Source organism: Medicago truncatula, chromosome 8 (assembly GCF_003473485.1).
Source record: "Medicago truncatula cultivar Jemalong A17 chromosome 8, MtrunA17r5.0-ANR, whole genome shotgun sequence".
NCBI lineage: Eukaryota > Viridiplantae > Streptophyta > Magnoliopsida > Fabales > Fabaceae > Medicago > Medicago truncatula.
The window spans coordinates 24,281,206-24,300,242 of record NC_053049.1 but is presented as its reverse complement, the minus strand read 5'-3'; the positions used below and the strand labels follow the sequence as shown (position 1 = coordinate 24,300,242).

Below are 19,037 nucleotides of genomic sequence, written 5' to 3'. Positions count from 1 at the left end.
TCTTTTTACCACTAGACTAAACTTTTACAAATTTATTACATTAATCTATTATTTGCTATTTTTTTTTTTTGATACTTCATTTTACTCTTATGGGTGTGTGTGTGTCAAATTTTATCAACTTGTGATAAAATGAAATGAAAAGGGTTTCCAATTTTTTTTAATAATACTTATTAGTTTAATCTATTTTTTTATCAAACCTATTAATCTATTGTTCCTTTATATTATTAACATTAAAAGAGTTTTTTTTTACTTTATTTTGGATATGTAAATATTGATCCAAATTATAGTGCATTATATTTGATTGGATTTTTTTTTTCTTCAAAAGATTCATCCAAGTCAAAGTTAACCGTGTTTGATTTTATATTTGGATCATATGATATTTTGCCTCAAAAACATTTCGAATTAGACTTCAAACAAACCTAACATTGTGATGTCAAAATAGAGACTAAGACGGTTAACAACGAAGCTCCTAAGTTTGGGTGCTTAATTGGATCCAACAAGTACATTTGTAGAATTGTATATGTATTAATGTGCAAGATATATATGCATTAATTCTAATATTTATCCTTTTTTATGGTCAATAATCTTTAAATAAGCATAAAAAAAAATCTTATTTTCTTTTTTCAAAAATAAACACCTACTTTAATAATCCTATTTGAAAATATTCATTGAGACAAATCAAACAACATCTTACATGCTAACATTTGTATATTAGTTAAAAAAATGTGGTCAAAGTAAGTAATGTGAATAATGCATATTGTAAAATTATGAAATGTACTATGAAACGGATGAAGTATTGATGAATTGTTGAAACTTTGACATGCTGCAATCAAGGATATCTTAAAAATTCACGGTATTCTTTAAATCATTTATAAATATATAACAAATTTTTTGTTTTCCATAGTCAATCACCATTGAATAACTTTCAAACCATCATAAAAAAATCCTCTTTTATTTAAAAAAATAAAACTCATGAATTAAGAATTAATTGCATTAAAAGTAAACAAAGTAGAAAATTTGAAATGCTTCAATCAAGGCAGTCACAAAAAACAAATTCAAAGAATATTTTAAATCACTCAATAATGAATATGTATGTCTTCTTAAAAAAAATGAATATGTATGTCTCATTTTCTTATTTCTATTTAATCTTGACCCTCATCCCGTTCTTCAATTCATGTTTCTACTATTCTTGGTAAACAATAGATCATTGAACCATCATTTAAAAAAATCAAACCAAGCAAGTTCTCGGAATTAAGAGAATCAATCAAAGTATGAAATAAAAAATTTGGGACAAATAACTTATTTGATATTATGTGGTTGCTAATTTAAAATTCAAAGGAAAAAAATTATGGTCAACCTTAAATTTTAAATGAAAGTTAAAAATAAGGTAACTAATTAGTTGTGGAAATTTCTACTATACTTATAAATGATTATTATAGTTTTTTATTTACGGTAATTTCGATTTTTATTGTTTTTATTATAGTTTTTTTTATTGAAATCATTAAAAAAGTATTGATTTCTATAATCCTAATGTGCATTAATCATAATTAAAAAAGATATTTTATCAAAAGATAAAGAATAACAATTGAATATTTAAATGTTTGAGTTTTAATAAGGAAATTAATACATAATAAAAGAGAATACAAAGGGTAGTCTAACTCATACTATATCATGCAAATCATCTCCTTCTCCTGAAAAATAAAATAAAAATATACCTGTTTTTTGTCCTAAAAAATAACTTTTTTTTAAGTAAAAGTGGGATGAGCACTTTCAATATGTCATTGTTTTTTAATGAAATGAAGAGAGTTTCATTGATGAGGGAATTAAAATCAATCAATTATGACCACTAACGTAGAAAATACAATCATTTAATTCCTTCGTCGTTTGTAAGAAAAATCATTCAATAAAAAAAATTAAATTTAAGCAAACATAAGTTTGTGATCGTCATGGGTATAAAAAAAAGTTAATTATGGATGATGATAACTATTTAAAAAGAAATTAAGCAAACATGCTTCAGCATCCACGCCTACAGGTGTTCACGGAATGAGTCGGTTTTCATTATAATCTATTACCCGATACAATCAAGTTTCATTAGGTTGGATCAATAAATAATTACACGTAACTTTTTTTAAAACAAATCTTAAAAATATATATAATTAAATTGCATTCTATATTATAAAAATTTCAAGACTTGGACTAGATTCTACTAATTAAAATTTGAACACTTGAATTTAATTGAAACACTTTAAATCTCTATGACATGGACCAAGTAAATAATAGTGTGAAACTGGGTCAATGCGTAGAAGAAACGCGTTGTATAGCTCAAATACAATGTTAAATGAGCAAGGATGGATACATCGCTGCCTGAATGCAGTAAAAAATAAGCAAGGGTCTCCACATCTTTGTGAACGAGTGTGGGTAAACAAGTTAGTTAATGAGAGTATGATCTGTTTTAGAACATGGAATAAAGGTACTCTTATTTGAATATATATGGAAATAGTTTTTTTTTTGAGATCACATATATGGAAATAGTTGACGCTATGACTAAAATGAAGATTAATTTTATGTGCCAGCAAAAAACTATGTGGGTAGGTGAAAAGGCGAAAGAATTAGATAGTTCAAGATATAAGCATTGATAAACTTGAAAAGTTAGATCGAGAAATGATGTATGCATTATTGTGGATAAGGAATTGAAAAAGGATATTGTGGATGTAAAGAGGATGTGAGATTTGATTGTATCCCACAAATTTTTAGTTTAATAAGACATCTTTATTTTTTATTTTTTATTTTTTTAAAGGAAATAAGACATTTTAATGTTATGAGTGTTTACCCATCTTGGGTAAATTCATCCTAGATTTTTTTTTTTGTCTTTTAATCTTACTTTAGGAAAATAAAAAGGAAATTTATTACATACAAGAGTGGGATTTCATGTTCTCAAATAGATTTATTTCTTATTAGGAATTATGACAGAAATATTTGTTTGAATTTAAAGTTTTACATGGAGATAGTTTGACCATCCAACATATAGTATTGGTTATGGATGTAAGGGTTAAGATAAGAGCGGAGATGAGAGGCTATGATTGGGAAACAAGGATCAAGTGGTGACATTTAAAGGATCAAAACCAAAGTTTTTCCTGCAAAAGATTTTGAAGGAAGGCTGTGTGAAGCTACATAGAAGTGAAAATGATACGTGGAACAAGATGACATATGAGATTAGAAAAGTAGCAAAAGAGACACCGGAAGAATTAATAGGTTTTGGACCTAGCTAGGAGTAAAAAATCTTGGTGGAACCAAAGAGTTCAAATTAAAGTGAGAATCAAAACAGTACTTCACTAATAAAAAATAGGGATAAGGGTGATACATATGATGACTATTACACATTAAGAAATTTAGCACATTCCAACCTTGATGACAGGGTTGTTTTCGAGGGGTGTGTTTTTTAGGATATAGTAAAGGCTGATTAGAGTAGTTTAAGTAGTTAAAAGGTACCTTTTTTAGGATATAGTAAAGAAAAAACTAAGAGTTACTAACTCTATGATACCATTCAACATTTTCTACATTTTTTAGGCTGATAAGTTTAAATATAAAGGATTTTCATATAAAGCTAATATTTTTTCTTTCTCTTCAACGTGCACACAAATGCATGCAAAGGTGTTAATATTAATTTCGTTACTTTGCATTTAATATACAGATCTTCGTATCAGTGACGATGACTTGAAGAACCTTTGTTTGATTGAAATTGAAATGCTGCTTCAGGAAAACGAAGAGTCGCTTACTGACTTCAAATCTATACCCAGGCCAAACACAGCAGACATGCCAACTTTCACAAACAAGCTTATCGTTGATGAGCTAAATTACAACAAAGATGAACTGTAAAAGACACATGCTGATATGTTACTGATGTTGATTGATGAACAAAGATATTTGCATGAAAAGATCATGGAGTTCGTTGGTTCTGACGACGATGGTTTCTTTTTCTTATATGGTTACAGTGGTATTGGAAAAACCTTTATATGAAAACATTGTCGGCTGCTGTTAGATCGAATGCGTTAATTGTATTGAATGCTGCATCTAGCGGTATAATGACTCTTCTATTACCAGGAGGAAGAACCGCACACTCGACGTTGACAGTCCCTATTGAGATTATGAGGCATCATCGCTTACGATGGAAAAGGATAGTCCTAGGACAGACCTGGTGCGTGCTGCAAAGTTGATAATTTGGGATGAGGCTCCATTGATGCACTGATGGTGTTTTGCGGCAGTTGACCGATCAATGCGTGATATCATGTCCAAGAATGATCCCCTAAACAAGTTTAAACCATTTGGTGGAATGACAATAGTTTTAGGTGGTGATATCAGGCAGATATTGCCTGTTGTCCGAAAAGGAACGAGGCAGGATATTGTTGATGCATCAATCAATTCATCACAGATATGTGCTTATTTTAATGTGTTGACGCTTACTGTTAATATGCGATTGGGTGCATCTTTGGTACCTGCAGAGCAGAAAGAAATTGCTAATTTTGGCAAGTGGATACTCTGAATTGGAGACGGCAACAACGCTTCGGATGAGAATGGTGAAATGAAGGTAGAAATTCCTGAAGATTTGCTTATATCGGACACAACAAATCTGTTGATGTCACTTATAGACTTTGTGTATCTTGATTTGAATGATAACCTTGGTGACCCGCTATTTTTCCAAAAAAGGGGAATACTTGCACCAACGCTTGATTCAGTTGAACATGTTAACGAATATATGATGTCACTGATTCCAGGTGAAGAGAAAGAGTATTTAAACTCTGATTCTGTTTGTCGCTCGGGTGAAAATTCTGATGTCCAAAGTGAGTGGTTCACAACGAAATTCCTTAATGGTATTAAGAGCTCTGGAATTCCAAATCACCGGTTGAAACTAAAGGTGGGATGTCCAGTTATGCTGATGAGAAACATCGATCAAGCCAATGGACTGTGTAATGGTACGAGGCTGACAGTTACACATCTAGGGAAGAGCACGATAGCTGCTACCGTAATTACAGGAAAAAGGGCAGGTACCAAGGTATTCATTCCTAGGATGAATCTTATTCCGAGTGATCCAGGACTACCCTTCAAATTCATGCGCAGATAATTTCCATTGACGCTTTGTTTTGCAATGACAATAAATAAAAGTCAGGGTCAATCTTTATCTCGAGTGGGAGTTTATCTTCCTAAGTCTGTGTTCACGCATGAGCAACTCTATGTCGCTGTCTCTCGAGTTACTTCTAGAAAAGTTTTTTTAAAAAGTATGATCATTGGTTATGTTTTAGAATTGTCGTTGCTATAATTTAGAAAACTAAAGTTGCGCATTGATTGAAAGTTGTTTTTTTTTTCTTTTAATTTCTTTGTAAGGCGTACTGGTCATTATAGACATGCAATTTTTATATAAGCAGATCTTCCTGCCATTGACTATTAATTCATGCACTTTTCAGGTTTAACAATCCGCGGAACCGTTTTTTTTTTTACATCGTTGTTACCCCTAAAATACAATATTTACATTAGACCATTTGTTTTGTAAAAATTAATAACAAATAACAATCGGCGTTTCTGTAACCCAAACTATATTTATACACACCCGTAAAAAAATTAAACGTTTGCATTTACCGACTACGTGTATGCATGTGACAATGACTATTATATATAAAAAAAAAAATTAGTTTTTATGATTAATAAAATACGTTTTGTCAACAAATATTATTACACAATACGTCGGCGTATTTTTGCAAGAAAATTACATATGCTAAGTTTAACAATGAGTGCATCTTATACTACAAATAATTAGTATAGGTATAATAATCCAAATATTTTTATCGTTATATGCAATGTTTAGATATTTCAAAATATATACAAAAATTAAGATTATATATTTTTCATATCGAATTTAAATTATAACCACAATTATAACTTTAAGATAACAAAATATAAAATCTATACATATGATAAAAAAAGTTTTTTATTTCCCCGTGCTGACACGGGTCATTATACTAGTTACCAATAATTACTTGAATTTATTTTCACGTAGAATTTACATATTCTCACAACTTTAGTTATAAAATCATGTTCACATATATTTTCCACGCTTAGCAAAACATTTATACTGATTATATTTAATGCGTTTCATAATACTAAGAATTGTAAAACATGTAAGTGTTTATAGAATCCGGATGTGAAAAAGAGTTAGGGTTTGTTTGGAACACTTTTTGTTTTTAGTTTTCAAAATATGTTTTAAAAACTAATTTTAGAAAAGGGATTTCAAGAAGAGTAAAAGAAAAAACTTGTTTGGTAATGTGACTTTTCAAAACTGTTTTAGAAATGAAAAAATTAGAAAATCCATTTGGTGATATAATTTTCAAAAACAGTTTTAAAAAATAAAAAATTAGAAAACTTGTTTGGTAATCAAATTTTTAATTTTTTTTTTAACCTATATAAATTATATTACCTTTTATATAATTGTATTTTTCTTACAATTTTATCCTTAGTTACCAATCAAATTAAATTTCAAGTACTATAGTTAAATGTAGAATTTAGTCACAAAATAAATAATTTTTTTAGATATGAAGTCATAATTTGTTCAAGCGATACAAAATTGTAAAATGTGAAACACATAAAAATATTATAGCATATTAATGTCGATAACATAAACATCAAATAAGCAAACAAAAACAATCATCCGCAAAATAACTAACAAAACTCCATACTCAATATAATTGTATAACTTTATGTTAGATATTAATACTTACCTTTAGGTGGCCAAGGAAATCCTGCATTTGGATTTGTAATTGCATCAAGTAAAACTTTAGAATCATGTGCACTTCCTTCCCATCCCGAATATACATATGTAAATATCATGTTGAAATCACAAGCACACATGACATTCTGAGTGATTGTTGCCTTTCTACCTCTGCATGAAATTTGTTTCTCAGCAGGAGCCCATGCACTTATTTGTGTACCATCAATTGCACCTATGCAATTCTACAAGGCATAATTCAAATTATACGGATGATTAAACAACAACCAAATATCTTTGATAATATGAACGCATAAATGATTAAATTATGTGAAATAAAGATACAACTACAATAACAATAATATGAATTACACACATACCTTGAACCAAGGATAATATTTTGGATTATTCTTAATTCTATTAGGCAACTCCATAGACTCTTGCTTTATCAGTTCTTTTCCTAATCGACACACTGCCCTTAATACTTCCTTGAAATTGCGTGAGATTGTTTCTGTGGAATGTTGAAAACGGTTTGAAGCAACTCTATGACGAACATTATGACCAATTATGAATAAGAATGTAGCAACTTTCTCTTCAACAAGCACATCCCTCGAGTCACTTAAGTAGTTCTTGTCTCTCAGTTCATTACAGAAATTAAGAAAACACTCTTTCTTCATTCGAAATAGATCAAAACAGCTAGTTCCAGAACCATTTAACACTTCAGCAACAAACTCACGACCAGACAATGAAGATGTCAAAACCTTTGATTTGTCAAAGTGTTTCTGATGATAGTCATAAATGATACCACATAAGACAAAGTCCAAAAATTCATCATCACTTGTATCAGAAGTAGAATCATCACTTTTTTCAATATCAGTTATAGTTATAACCTGTCATACAAAGTAACAATAAAACTTAAAAACACGATACTCGATAAGAGGAAAATAAAAGGTTTTACAATATCAATTCTCAGCAACATCATGTAAATAAACACACAAGCAATTGTTCAACAAATACTAAGATAAGTATGTCTGATCACTAAAGATGATAAGTATGTCTCATCACTAGAACCTAAACAAATACAGGTTATATCCTTAGAGCCTAAGCATCCATCCACGCTTCCTCTCATTAGGCATGGCGATAAACATTTCCCTCCAATCAGAATCCTTAAACTTTTCCAAAGCTTTTTCATAGGTATCATCTGAAATGTCTTCTAGTCCATCGAGAGCAGCCACACACTTGGTAAGAGAACAATCCAAAGTTACACGCGAAGTAGCCTCTGCACTCCTATCCCTTCTTAACCTATCAGCTCTTACCAAAGAAACTTGAGCCCATGCTGCAAGTGCCTCATTCATATGATGTGATGTAGACTCCTTCTTGGATCTCACATGAATCTGTTGCTTTTCACTGCGTGTGATGCGCTCAACTTCATGTAGATCATCATATGAACTATCCTTATCAACATGCACATGATTAGCACTCCCATTCCCATTGTTAATGTATTGATCATCAAGCTCATTTTCGTCATCTGTGTTTGGTGGGTCTTGGGTAGATGAATGATGAAGTACTCCAGCTGCATTATTTTTGTTGAATATGATATCCAGCAACTTGTAATGATCACACCCTTTCTTTTGAAACTGTGCAGCTTTGGGATGTACCTGAAATGATATATGCATATCATCAATATTGAATTTATCAAGAATGAGCAAGAATCCAATATGTAACAAATGATTATATATACCGTATTGGATTTATCATAATTCCAACAAGGGTATTGAAATGTGATACACACATCATGTCACTAACAGAAGCATGAAAAACAATGTAACTAAGCAGCAAACATCATATCACCCATTAAAAGTGGTAAAATTCAATTAAGTCGTACCTTCAGATAATTTTTCCAGACTTCTTCAGTTGCAGTAACAGTGTTTGTTTCAGCATTCCAGCCAAATCCTGTGTTCTGCTTCAGTGAATAGAACTCACGATACATGGCTCGCAACCTATGCATCTTTGCCTTTAGTTTATCAGCTTGATACAGTCGTTCAGTTATGGTATTCAACTTATACGTCATTGAGGACCATATTCTAGTATGAAACACACCATTTGGCATATTTCCTTTTGTAACTTCATCAACCATTATGTCAATGAAAACTTTCATTACAAAATCAGGCCAAAGCTTTGTCTCATTAATGTCAACATTAGTTGTCATCTATCATAAAAATACGCATTACAATTTAGAATAAGCATTGAGTAATATTAGTTCTCATAACAACTTATGTCCTATAAAAGTAGCAGCAGAGGGAACAAATAAAATCAAGGTAGCAATAGAGAGTTCATTTGTGTTTTATTCCTTGTGTGCACAGTTTTATTAGACTCATGGAACCAAAGTTTAACGTACATTTTATAACTAGTTCATAAACAGACAAAAGTCTCATAATCAAATTGCTTGGAAATCGAGACTCAAGGGACTAGTTCATAAACATTTATCTGCTCTACTCAACCAACTAAGGCACATTTTAATTAATGACTAAACTGTGACGCCTCACTAAAACAAAATAGAGTCGGTGTAGTGCAACTGCAGTAGATGAATGAGAATATTTTGCATACATGGGGCTGAGATGAAGGTAGGTTACCTGTGTAGCATCAGCAGCAGTGGCAGGCGCACCAGAAGAAGCAGGAGCGACCGAGGAGGAGGCATGCACGACTGATGAAGAGGCTGCAGGCGCAACAAATGAGGAGGCAGGAGCAGTGAAACGTGGACGGTGGCTAGTGTTTTTCATACTACTTCAAATCCTTCTACCTGCACCACTTCAAATAATTAATCGTGATTCATGAAGTCATGTCCACTGTCTAGCACTAACACAACATTGACTCATGTTACGTTCAATTACTTCAGATTTTCAAATTATTTTCGTTGGCGAGTTTTGTATCCGGTATCCGTGTGATTATTGTAACTTATTAATGACATTGAAAGATACAAGTTGATAGAAGCCATAATTAAATAATGTTTAACAATTTTCATGAGTTGATTTCAACTTATATTCATAATTTGTTAGTTCTTTAATATAGCTTATAAAAACAGCTTATAGCAATTAGAAAAATAATTTAACGTTATTTTCTATTACTTTCTATTTTGCTATAAAAATAGCTTATACTTATAAATAAGTGTTTTATTATGATAAGCACTTATGCTATAAGCTGCAAATAAGTTTTTTATCTAGACAGGAACTTAATCCAGATCTATAAGCTGCAAATAAGCTGAAAATATCAATCATATAAGCTGCAAATAAGTTTTTTATCAAAATGAATCAGAGTTTATCAAACACAACAACATATAAAAAGCATTACAAATTTCGAATTCTACCACAATCTAAAAATTACAAATTAACCTAATATTGAAAATCATAGATCTAAACGCCAATAAACACAAAATCAAGTAAAATATCGCTATATTAGGTGCAAAATTCCGAATCAAAGAACAGAAAGCAATTCAAAACTGAAAAAATCAAGTGTGAGATGTAACCTGAAAAAAACCGGAGAGAAGAAGAAGCGCGGTGGAGAAGAAGAAGCGCGGTGTAGATCGGAGAAAAGTCACGGCGGCGGAGATCGGAGAATCGCCATTTTCGTTCTCTGTGTTCTCTACGTGAGTGTTTCTGCAAAATGAGAGAGAAATTTTGATCCAAATATTTTTGATAAAAAAATAAAAATGCCCCTAGACTTCAAACCTATTTACAACTATGCCATTGGAGAAAACAACCACTTCTCCGTGTTTTCTCTTTTCTTCTTTTTTTCTTTTTTTCTTTTTTTTTTGGTACATTTTCTTCTTTTTTTCTATATTTTAAAAACTCAAAACTAAAAGTAGAAAAGCAAAACACATTTTAGCTATTTCACTTTTTTAGTTCCCAAAACTAAAAAACCCAAAACACTTTTCAAAACTTATATTTTAAAAATAGGTAATCAAGTGTGTTTTTATTTTTTTAATTTTTAAAAATTAAAAAAGTGTTTTTAAAAAGTGTTTCAAACAGGCCCTTAGTTTCTTAGGATGGAACTAGGGGTAGATTTTTGTGTTGCGACATCCTTTATATCGTGGTGAACACCTCATATAAGTTTGATATTTGTTTAGGCATTCCGATGTTTTTAAATTGAACTTCTTTACCAGACTAGACAATCTATAAAGAAAAATGGTAGGGTCACACCCACTAACACTCTTTTTCAACACACCCAATCATAATTAACCATGTCATCCACTTTTTTAATTCATTTTACCTGATAACTTCATCTTTACGGGTGCGATTATGGTGCATAATGAAATCCTTATGCACCATGCATAAATCCAGAAATGGTTTTACAACTCACAAAAATCATGCTGGAAACCATTAAGTATATCTAATGGTTTTGAAGTACCTCACACAAACCATTTCTGGATTTATACAGGGTGCATAAGAATTTTCTTACGCACCATAGCCGCGCCCCATCTTTACATTGATATCATTTATTTAACTATTATATCAGATTTTTACTTTTCATCTTCTCTCATAAACCTGATATAATATCAGTTTTTTTTTGTGTCTATTTTACTTCTTTTTTATTTGTTGGAAAAAAAAAAAAATACAGTTAAGGGTAGTATGGAGATTATCATATAACATTTCATAATCTCCTCATCCAATTGAAATTGAAGGATAAGAAAGAGAGAGGAACCGGAGAAGAGAAAGAGAGAGAGATATGGCTTCAGTTTCATGTTCATTGTTGAACCTTCCTTCGAAAATGAAGAACCTTACCCTAACTTCATCATCAAATTCCGGTTCACTAAGTTTCTCCCGAAACATTTCCCAATCTAGAGTCCTTTCACAAGGTACGTTCTCTTTGAATACGGTCCAGAGGCGTGGTGTTGTTGTTGTTTGCGAGGCTGCTCCAAAGAAGGTTGATTCCGCCATTAAGAAAGCTCTTCAGGCTGAGAGGCGTCGCGTTTACAACAAAGCTCGTAAATCCGAGATTAGAACCCGTACTAAGAAGGTACCATAACTGTAACTTTAACTATTTTATTTTAGATTGCTGTATTATAGCTATGACATTTTCTCGAATTATTATCGGTGTCGGCATGTTAGTGTTGGTTGGTGTCAGTATAATGTGTAATTCATATAACTTTCCTTGAGAAATTTGGACCATTGATAATATGCAAGAAAAGTGTAGCGGAGATGAGGATGGTGGTAAGACTAGACGGGATAGGATTAGAAATGGCACCATTAGAGAGAGAGTGGGGGTAGCACCTATAGTACAAAATAGGTTTAGATGGTTTGGACATGTAGAGAGAAGACCCGTAGATGCCGTCGTAAGAAGAGTAGATCAAATGGACGAGAGTTAGGTTAAAAGAGGTAGAGGGAGACCTAAGAAATCTATTAGAGAAACCATTAGAAAGGATTTAGAAGTCAATGAGTTGGATCCTAATATGGTTTATGATAGAACACTATGGCGTAATTTGATCATGTAGCCGACCCCACTTAGTGGGAAAAGGCTTGGTTGTTGTTGTTGTTGTTGATAATATGCAAGAGAAGGGAATGAAAGAGAAAAAGAGAAATAGATTATGATATGATAGAGTATGGGATAGTGGGAGAGAAAATGGAAAATGTTACGCAGAAGCAACATTTTCTGATTGTTTCAAGTTGCTGAGCCCTGGTACTGGAAACATCAAACATGTTTGACAATTCAACAGTTTAGAAGGAGAAGTCTCCATGCTTTAGTTCTAGTTTCTGACGATTATATACGATAATAATATTTTAGTGTGACTGTTGATGTAATATACTATGATAGTGCTCCTTGTACATACTGCTTGCTTTTCTAAGTCTAATTGTTATACAATTAATACTGAATTTAAAAATGAGTTCACCTGTAAGATAATAAAACTCCACAAACAATAAGAATCCCTGACATGGTAGCTGATGTTATAATTGCAGGTGCTTATACTGATTATTCTTGTCAAAACTCAAGTTAACATGCATTGTTATTATCGATACAATCAACACCAACTTGTAGTTTTATTTGCAGGAATGATTTTTTAGTTATCTTACTTTCAATTGTCTGTAGGTTTTGGAAGCACTGGAGTTGCTTAAAAAGAAATCTGATGCACAGGCAGAAGAAATCACCTCAATTGAGAAGATGATTGGAGAGGCATACTCTATAATTGACAAAGCAGTGAAAGTGGGAACTTTGCATAGAAACACAGGAGCAAATCGCAAGTCTCGGCTTGCCAGAAGAAAGAAGGCAGTAGAGATCCATCATGGCTGGTATGCCCCTGTGCCTCAAGCCAGTGTCTGAATCCTTTTATATGTACCAAAGTGAGAACTTAACGCACATTTTTCTCACTGTTCAAATATTGTATTTTAGTGTTCTCTGTCTTAAATTCAAATTGGTTTAGTGTATTATCATATGTAGAGAATCGCCCTTTGATGTTAACAGCATCTCCGTAATTAGTCATTGTTGTATTCTTCGTTACATTGCATTACATGCCTCCTTAATCTTAATGGCACTACTTTTGGTTACAACTTGGTTGTTATTGTAGTCTTGCTCATGATTGTAGCTTCCCACATCAATCATGCCATAAACACTCCCTCTTGAGCCACATTTACAAATAAGCAAACCAAAATTGATAAGGTATATTGACATGGCCAACATCCTATATCTATTTATAAATATAATTTCTGATCTGCCTTTCAGCAATCTCACTTGATTTTGTTTAACTTATATTTAATCGATAATAAAGTTGATCACATGAGTCTTTTTTGAGGCATAAAACTACTAAATGAGAAAAAGTTAGAAAAATCAAACTGAATTGCTCCAGCTAAAATGATGTTTTTCAAAAGTCACACAAATAGGAGTTTCTTTTACCAGATATTAATACCTAGTATTAGATAAAAAAAATTGCAGCCGAAGGTGTGACTACTGCCTTAGTTATCCGCCCTTGTGGCCGGCCTTGTAACTGGCGCATGAAGGATCTTACATGTGCCATAAATTCAAGGCCAACAAATAATTACCCAGACTTCATTTTAAGTTATCTTCCCTGTTCCAGGTTTATTATATTTTAACACAGTAGGATCTTTGAGGAGGATTATATCAATTTCATTAAGTAGCAAATTAATAACACCATTGGTATCTGCCGCGGTGGCTTCATGCACCGTCGGTGGACTGTGTTCCGTCGTTTGTTCATCACTCGATCTGAACAACGTTCGGATTGGTTCGACCCGAAAGGGCGTTTGTGACTTGCTGTTTAGGGAGTTGTTGGAACTTGAATCGTTTCTGTGTTGGCAGACTTCCTCTTTATTTTAATCTTATTTCTATTTTGCTTAAAAAAAATAATTAATAACACCATTTAGCACACAAAGATCTTGGTGCCAGTGAGCTAAGGTGTGGAGCTCAATTGATCTTTTATTTCAGTACAAAGACATTTTTTGTGTGAGAAGAACTGGTTGAAAAGTATAAATATATGTAGTTAGAAATTTTAGCCATTTCAGAGAGGTTTGGCATGGGTTGAGTACTTAGGAGAACAAATTATTTGGATTTACTTTCATTCCCAATTGTTGGGAACAGGACAAAAAAATTGTATTTTTTCAAAAGTGTATTTCTGAAGTGACTTTGAGGAGTGGGAAAAGAAACTCCTTTATCTATAGTGATAAGAACTGACCCATGCCCATGACTACTTCTGTTCTTTAACAACTCAGAGTTTGACAAGATGACTGAAGGGAATGCTTGCTGGCCATGTTACTATTCTAAACTGGTCCTTTCTAAGAGATCTTGATTTTCAAAATAATCTTTAGTTGTTCTGATTTAAATGGTCATTTTGCAAGATTTTGATTTCATTTAACTTTATCTATTTCTTTTTTTGAGAGGAACTTTATGAATTTCTTATTAAATTTAAAAGTAGTATGATGTCACCCAGATTTATGAGGTTACTCTAGCATAAAGTTTGCAAAGAAGCCTGAATATATAGGCTTCTATCCAGACTTGGTAGTTTCACACTCATAGATCCTGCTTAAATTACTTGAAAATATTGAATAATAATGAATCATTTTACATTAATTTTCTACTTTAGATTTATATTATTTTAAATTAGCTTTAATAATTTAAAGAATTCAAACAATTTATATTTTTTATATTATTTATTTCTATCTCTTATTAGACTTGAGATTACTTTTTGATAAGTGAATGCAGAAACAATTATCTTTTCATACCATCTTATTGATTTCTAAGATTTTCCTTAGAAATTTTAACTAGATGAACAATATATGATAGGAAGTGGGATTACATTCTCTTAACTAAATATTAGTTTGAGGCTTTGTTTGCTTGTAATTAAAGAGCAAGTGAAAAGAAAGAAACATGTGGACAGGGAATAAAAAGTTGAAGAATCAAGTAAGTTGACACATAAAAGAAGGGAGATTAGCCGCTTTAGTCCCTGAATAGGAAAGGAGACGTCACTTTAGTCTCTGAATACAGATAAATTGCAAAATAGTCTCTAAATGTAGACTCTATTAGTCAATTTAGTCCCTGAATGCAGACTTCGTTAGTCAATTTAGTCCCCTAGTGTAGACTCCGTTAGTCAATTTAGTCCCCTAGTGTAGACTCCGTTAGCCACTTTAGTCCATAAAATTGACCAACAGAGTCTACATTCAAGGACTGTTTTGCAATTTCTCTACATTCAGGAATTAAAGTGACTACTCCTTTCTCATTCAAGAACTAAAGTGACTAATTCCCTCACAAAAGAATACTAAAAATGCATATTCACATGACTCTGCTTATGCGCATTGTAGATCCATGAAGTGATGACTTTTTAGAGAGGAAACAAACCCCTTCTAATTAAATATTAAATTGATCTGTTGTTCATGATATACACATCTTGGATAATTTTTGGAACAATGAGGATAACCAAAGTTTTACTGAAGTTGATTGCTTCCAAGTCCAAAAACAAAAAATCAAAGAAATTAGATGATGTGCTTGTTTATAAGAGAAATACCAGCAATATATTTTAACATATACTTTTTAACATTTGTAAAAAAAAAAAAAACATATACTTTTCGACACACTCTTTTGATTGGTTAAAATTCATATGGAATCCATCAAATTTATATGGGATCCACATGATTTGATGAGACCCATGTAAATTTTAATCAATCAAATAGAATGTGTTAAAAAGTATGTGTTAAAGGTATGTCGTTAGCGTTCTTAAATATATAAACACAATTAACAGCAATTGAAAAGCGGGCTGATGGATACATTAGTCTTTGTCTTTATGCTAGCTTTTTTTTGTTACTCTTTATGCTAGTTTAATATAATAGATATGTATAAAAAAAAATAGTGTTGATTTTTTGGATGGAGTGTGTTAATTGTCTTTTAAGACAGAAATATGTCATGACAAATATGATGAGTACATACCCAATCAAATTTCAATGGTATAGTTGTCTTCATCAAATTTGATTTCCATTCTATCTCAAGGAGGAGAAATCGTCCTCTCCCTTTTTTTTTTTCTTTCTCGCAGTTGTTTATTTATTTTTTTTCTTTCTGCTTTTCCTTCACACCAAACACACATAAGAAAATAGGTGACCTAATGAGAAATCTTAGTTGCACATATCTCATCTCTTAACGAAACAATTTGAGCGAACTTCACTAAGGATGAATTGTTTGGAGAAACCTGAGTTCGATTCCTGAAAGAACAAATTTTTGGTTAGAATTTACTCACCTACTAATTGAACTTCGAATTACCAGATCATTTTCCTCTAAGAACCGAATGGTTAAAAAGAAAACACACATAAAAGAGGGTATAATAATGGGAAGGCTAAAATATAGTTTTAGTCCCTGCAAATATGCCTCGTTTTGGTTTTAATCCCTGTATAAAAAAAATTGTTTTTGGTCCCTGTAAAATTTTTTGTTTTTGAAAATAAAATATTTTGCAGGGACCAAAAACTACAAAATTGGTTCAGTTATAATGTGTCACGTATGCAAATCATCACAAAAGTGGGGTCAGAGACTATTTTAAAAAACAAAAAATTTTGCAGGAATCAAAAACAATTTTTTTTTTTACAGGGACTAAAACCAAAACGAGTCATATTTACATGGACTAAAACTATATTTTAGCCTAATGGAAAATATACAGGTCAAAGTTTGTCATGCTCAACTTTTTTTTTCTTTTCCTGATAAAGTTTGTCATGCTAAACTCTAAATGTGTGGTAAACTACCATATATATTTTTTGCATCTTTTAATAGGAACATGAACATGACAAACTTAGTGAAACAAACTTGAGCTGAATTTTATTTGATCAAGTCTTTTTTTTTAATCATCAAACATGCCCTGAACAGATAGGTTACGTTTTCCAGACGACAGTTTTAAGTGATTGATACATACATGCATGCATCTCTCTTTAGAAATCACAAGTCATTTTCTTTCAAAAAAGAAATCACAAGTCATTTCTCAATTGGCTTCATTTTTAGTTTAAAATAAAAAAAATTATAAGTCCTACATTTTTTAATAGAGATGAAGTGTCGGATATGACTATAGTTTGATTCATATATGATAATGGTAAGATGGACATATTTTGTTTGTATCTTTTCAACATAATGAATCAGCAATGTTATCTCTTAAGGTTAGACAAAATCACACAAAGAATATTACGAGGGTTGAGTATATCTTAATCATTCATTTACCATATATTTTTTTTTTTTGTGGTCAGAGTTTGAATCTCGGATCTCTTGTATATATCATACATTATCTTTACCAACTGAGCTAAACTTACGAGGATACCATATTTTTTATCTAAAAAAAGTCAACCAAATTCAAAATAGAAGGAGTCTGAACAAGTTAATAGATAGACTCGTGATTTCATAAGATTGATTCAAAATATCATGTTTTTATGGTGAAAATGGGGTATAAAAAGGTTTAGATTTAATTTGTTTTAAAAATTAAATGACTTAAATTGAAATGAGGATTGAATTGAAAGAACTTGAATGCAAAAAGATTTTAATTTAAAAGATACAAACATAAATGACTTCAAAGTTAAATTGGAAACGACTTCAAAAATAAATTTGCAAGAAAATAAAATAATGTAAACACAATGTTTTGAATTGAAAAGTCGATGAGAAAGTAAATTGTTTTGTAGTACAATTATATAGGAATTGAAAATCTCTCATTTTTTTTTCTTCTATAATTGATACTTTCTGAAATTTGTATTCGTCGGCTCATATTTGTCAAATTGGTGGTTCAATTTAACACACCACATGCTGGATTATCTTGTTTCTTGACATATACACTACTTTTGTTTTTGTCGACCCTTTTCTTGTTCAACTTGTGATTTCTGCCAAATCTTTATATGCTTTCAATAGATTTGTGATCTGTCGATTTTTTAGGTACAAAGTTTTCATTTTTATAGAGTAAAATAAAAAGGGTTAATAGTGTTTTTCACCTCTGTAATATATGTCATTTTCGATTTTCGTCTCTATAAAATTTTTGGTTTGATTTGTACCCTCGTAAATTATTATTATTTTTTTTTTTCGGAAAACACCCCTAATAGGCCATTTTCATATTTTTTTTCAAGAAACTTTGGTTTTTGAATGGCCTATTAAGGGTGTTTTCTGAAAAATAATTTTTTTACGAGGGTGTAAATCAAACTGAAAATTTTATAGGGGCGAAAACTAGAAATGACATATATTACATAGGTGAAAAACACTATTAACCCAATGAAAAATGTTATAAAGATTAACAATGAAAGAAATTTTGTATAAAAACTAAAAATATTATTTAAATTTTTATGGTCAAATAGTTTAATGATTAAAAACTCAGGTGAATCGGTGTAAAATTTGAAGTTTAAACCTAACTCTAACATATTGCAATGTCTTTTACTAAACTATGTTGATGACGACAACATTTTAAAATATTTTTGGGTCAAAAATATATTTTACTGTATTATACCGGTGAGGAAGTATGGGACAACTGTTTTTCTTAGGGAAAGTATGGGACAACTGACAAGCAATTATACAAATAATAACAAAAAATGCACTATCATTGGTATCATTGGTCCATTTGTATGTTGTTTGAAAAATGTTTGGGATTCGAGATCAAAAGTTACAATTAACTTAGGCTGACGTGACAACGTGTGATGTGGCAGACTTATGTGTCATTCTAGATCACTAGTGACAAGACTATAGGGACCAAATTCAAAAACGAAAAATTTATAGAGGGACGAAATTAAAAAACACAAATCAACAAAATTCAAATTAAAAACCCTTGTTTTTTTTTTTTCCATCT

The 19,037-nt window shown here is 31.3% G+C and overlaps 3 protein-coding genes across 3 annotated transcripts; 2 read left to right on the top strand and 1 right to left on the bottom strand.

Annotated features, from left to right (window-relative positions):
* Positions 1-4,579: 4,579 nt before the first annotated feature.
* On the top strand, positions 4,580-5,119 carry LOC120577506 (uncharacterized). The gene has a single exon (XM_039829066.1). It carries the CDS (start codon positions 4,580-4,582, stop codon positions 5,117-5,119), a length of 540 nt encoding a protein of 179 aa, XP_039685000.1.
* Positions 5,120-7,657: 2,538 nt separating this feature from the next.
* LOC112417485 (L10-interacting MYB domain-containing protein) lies at positions 7,658-10,438 on the bottom strand. Its single transcript, XM_024773326.2, has 4 exons — positions 10,278-10,438; positions 9,388-9,554; positions 8,640-8,963; positions 7,658-8,412 (listed from the first exon to the last, which is right to left on the bottom strand). Exons 2-4 carry the CDS (start codon positions 9,532-9,534, stop codon positions 7,849-7,851), a joined length of 1,035 nt encoding a protein of 344 aa, XP_024629094.1. The 5' UTR covers positions 9,535-9,554; positions 10,278-10,438; the 3' UTR covers positions 7,658-7,848.
* A 971-nt stretch (positions 10,439-11,409) lies between these two features.
* On the top strand, positions 11,410-13,293 carry LOC11413544 (30S ribosomal protein S20, chloroplastic). The gene is made up of 2 exons (XM_003628506.4): positions 11,410-11,767; positions 12,836-13,293. The coding sequence occupies exons 1-2, from the start codon at positions 11,477-11,479 to the stop codon at positions 13,064-13,066; spliced, it is 522 nt and encodes a 173-aa protein (XP_003628554.1). The 5' UTR covers positions 11,410-11,476; the 3' UTR covers positions 13,067-13,293.
* Positions 13,294-19,037: the final 5,744 nt, after the last annotated feature.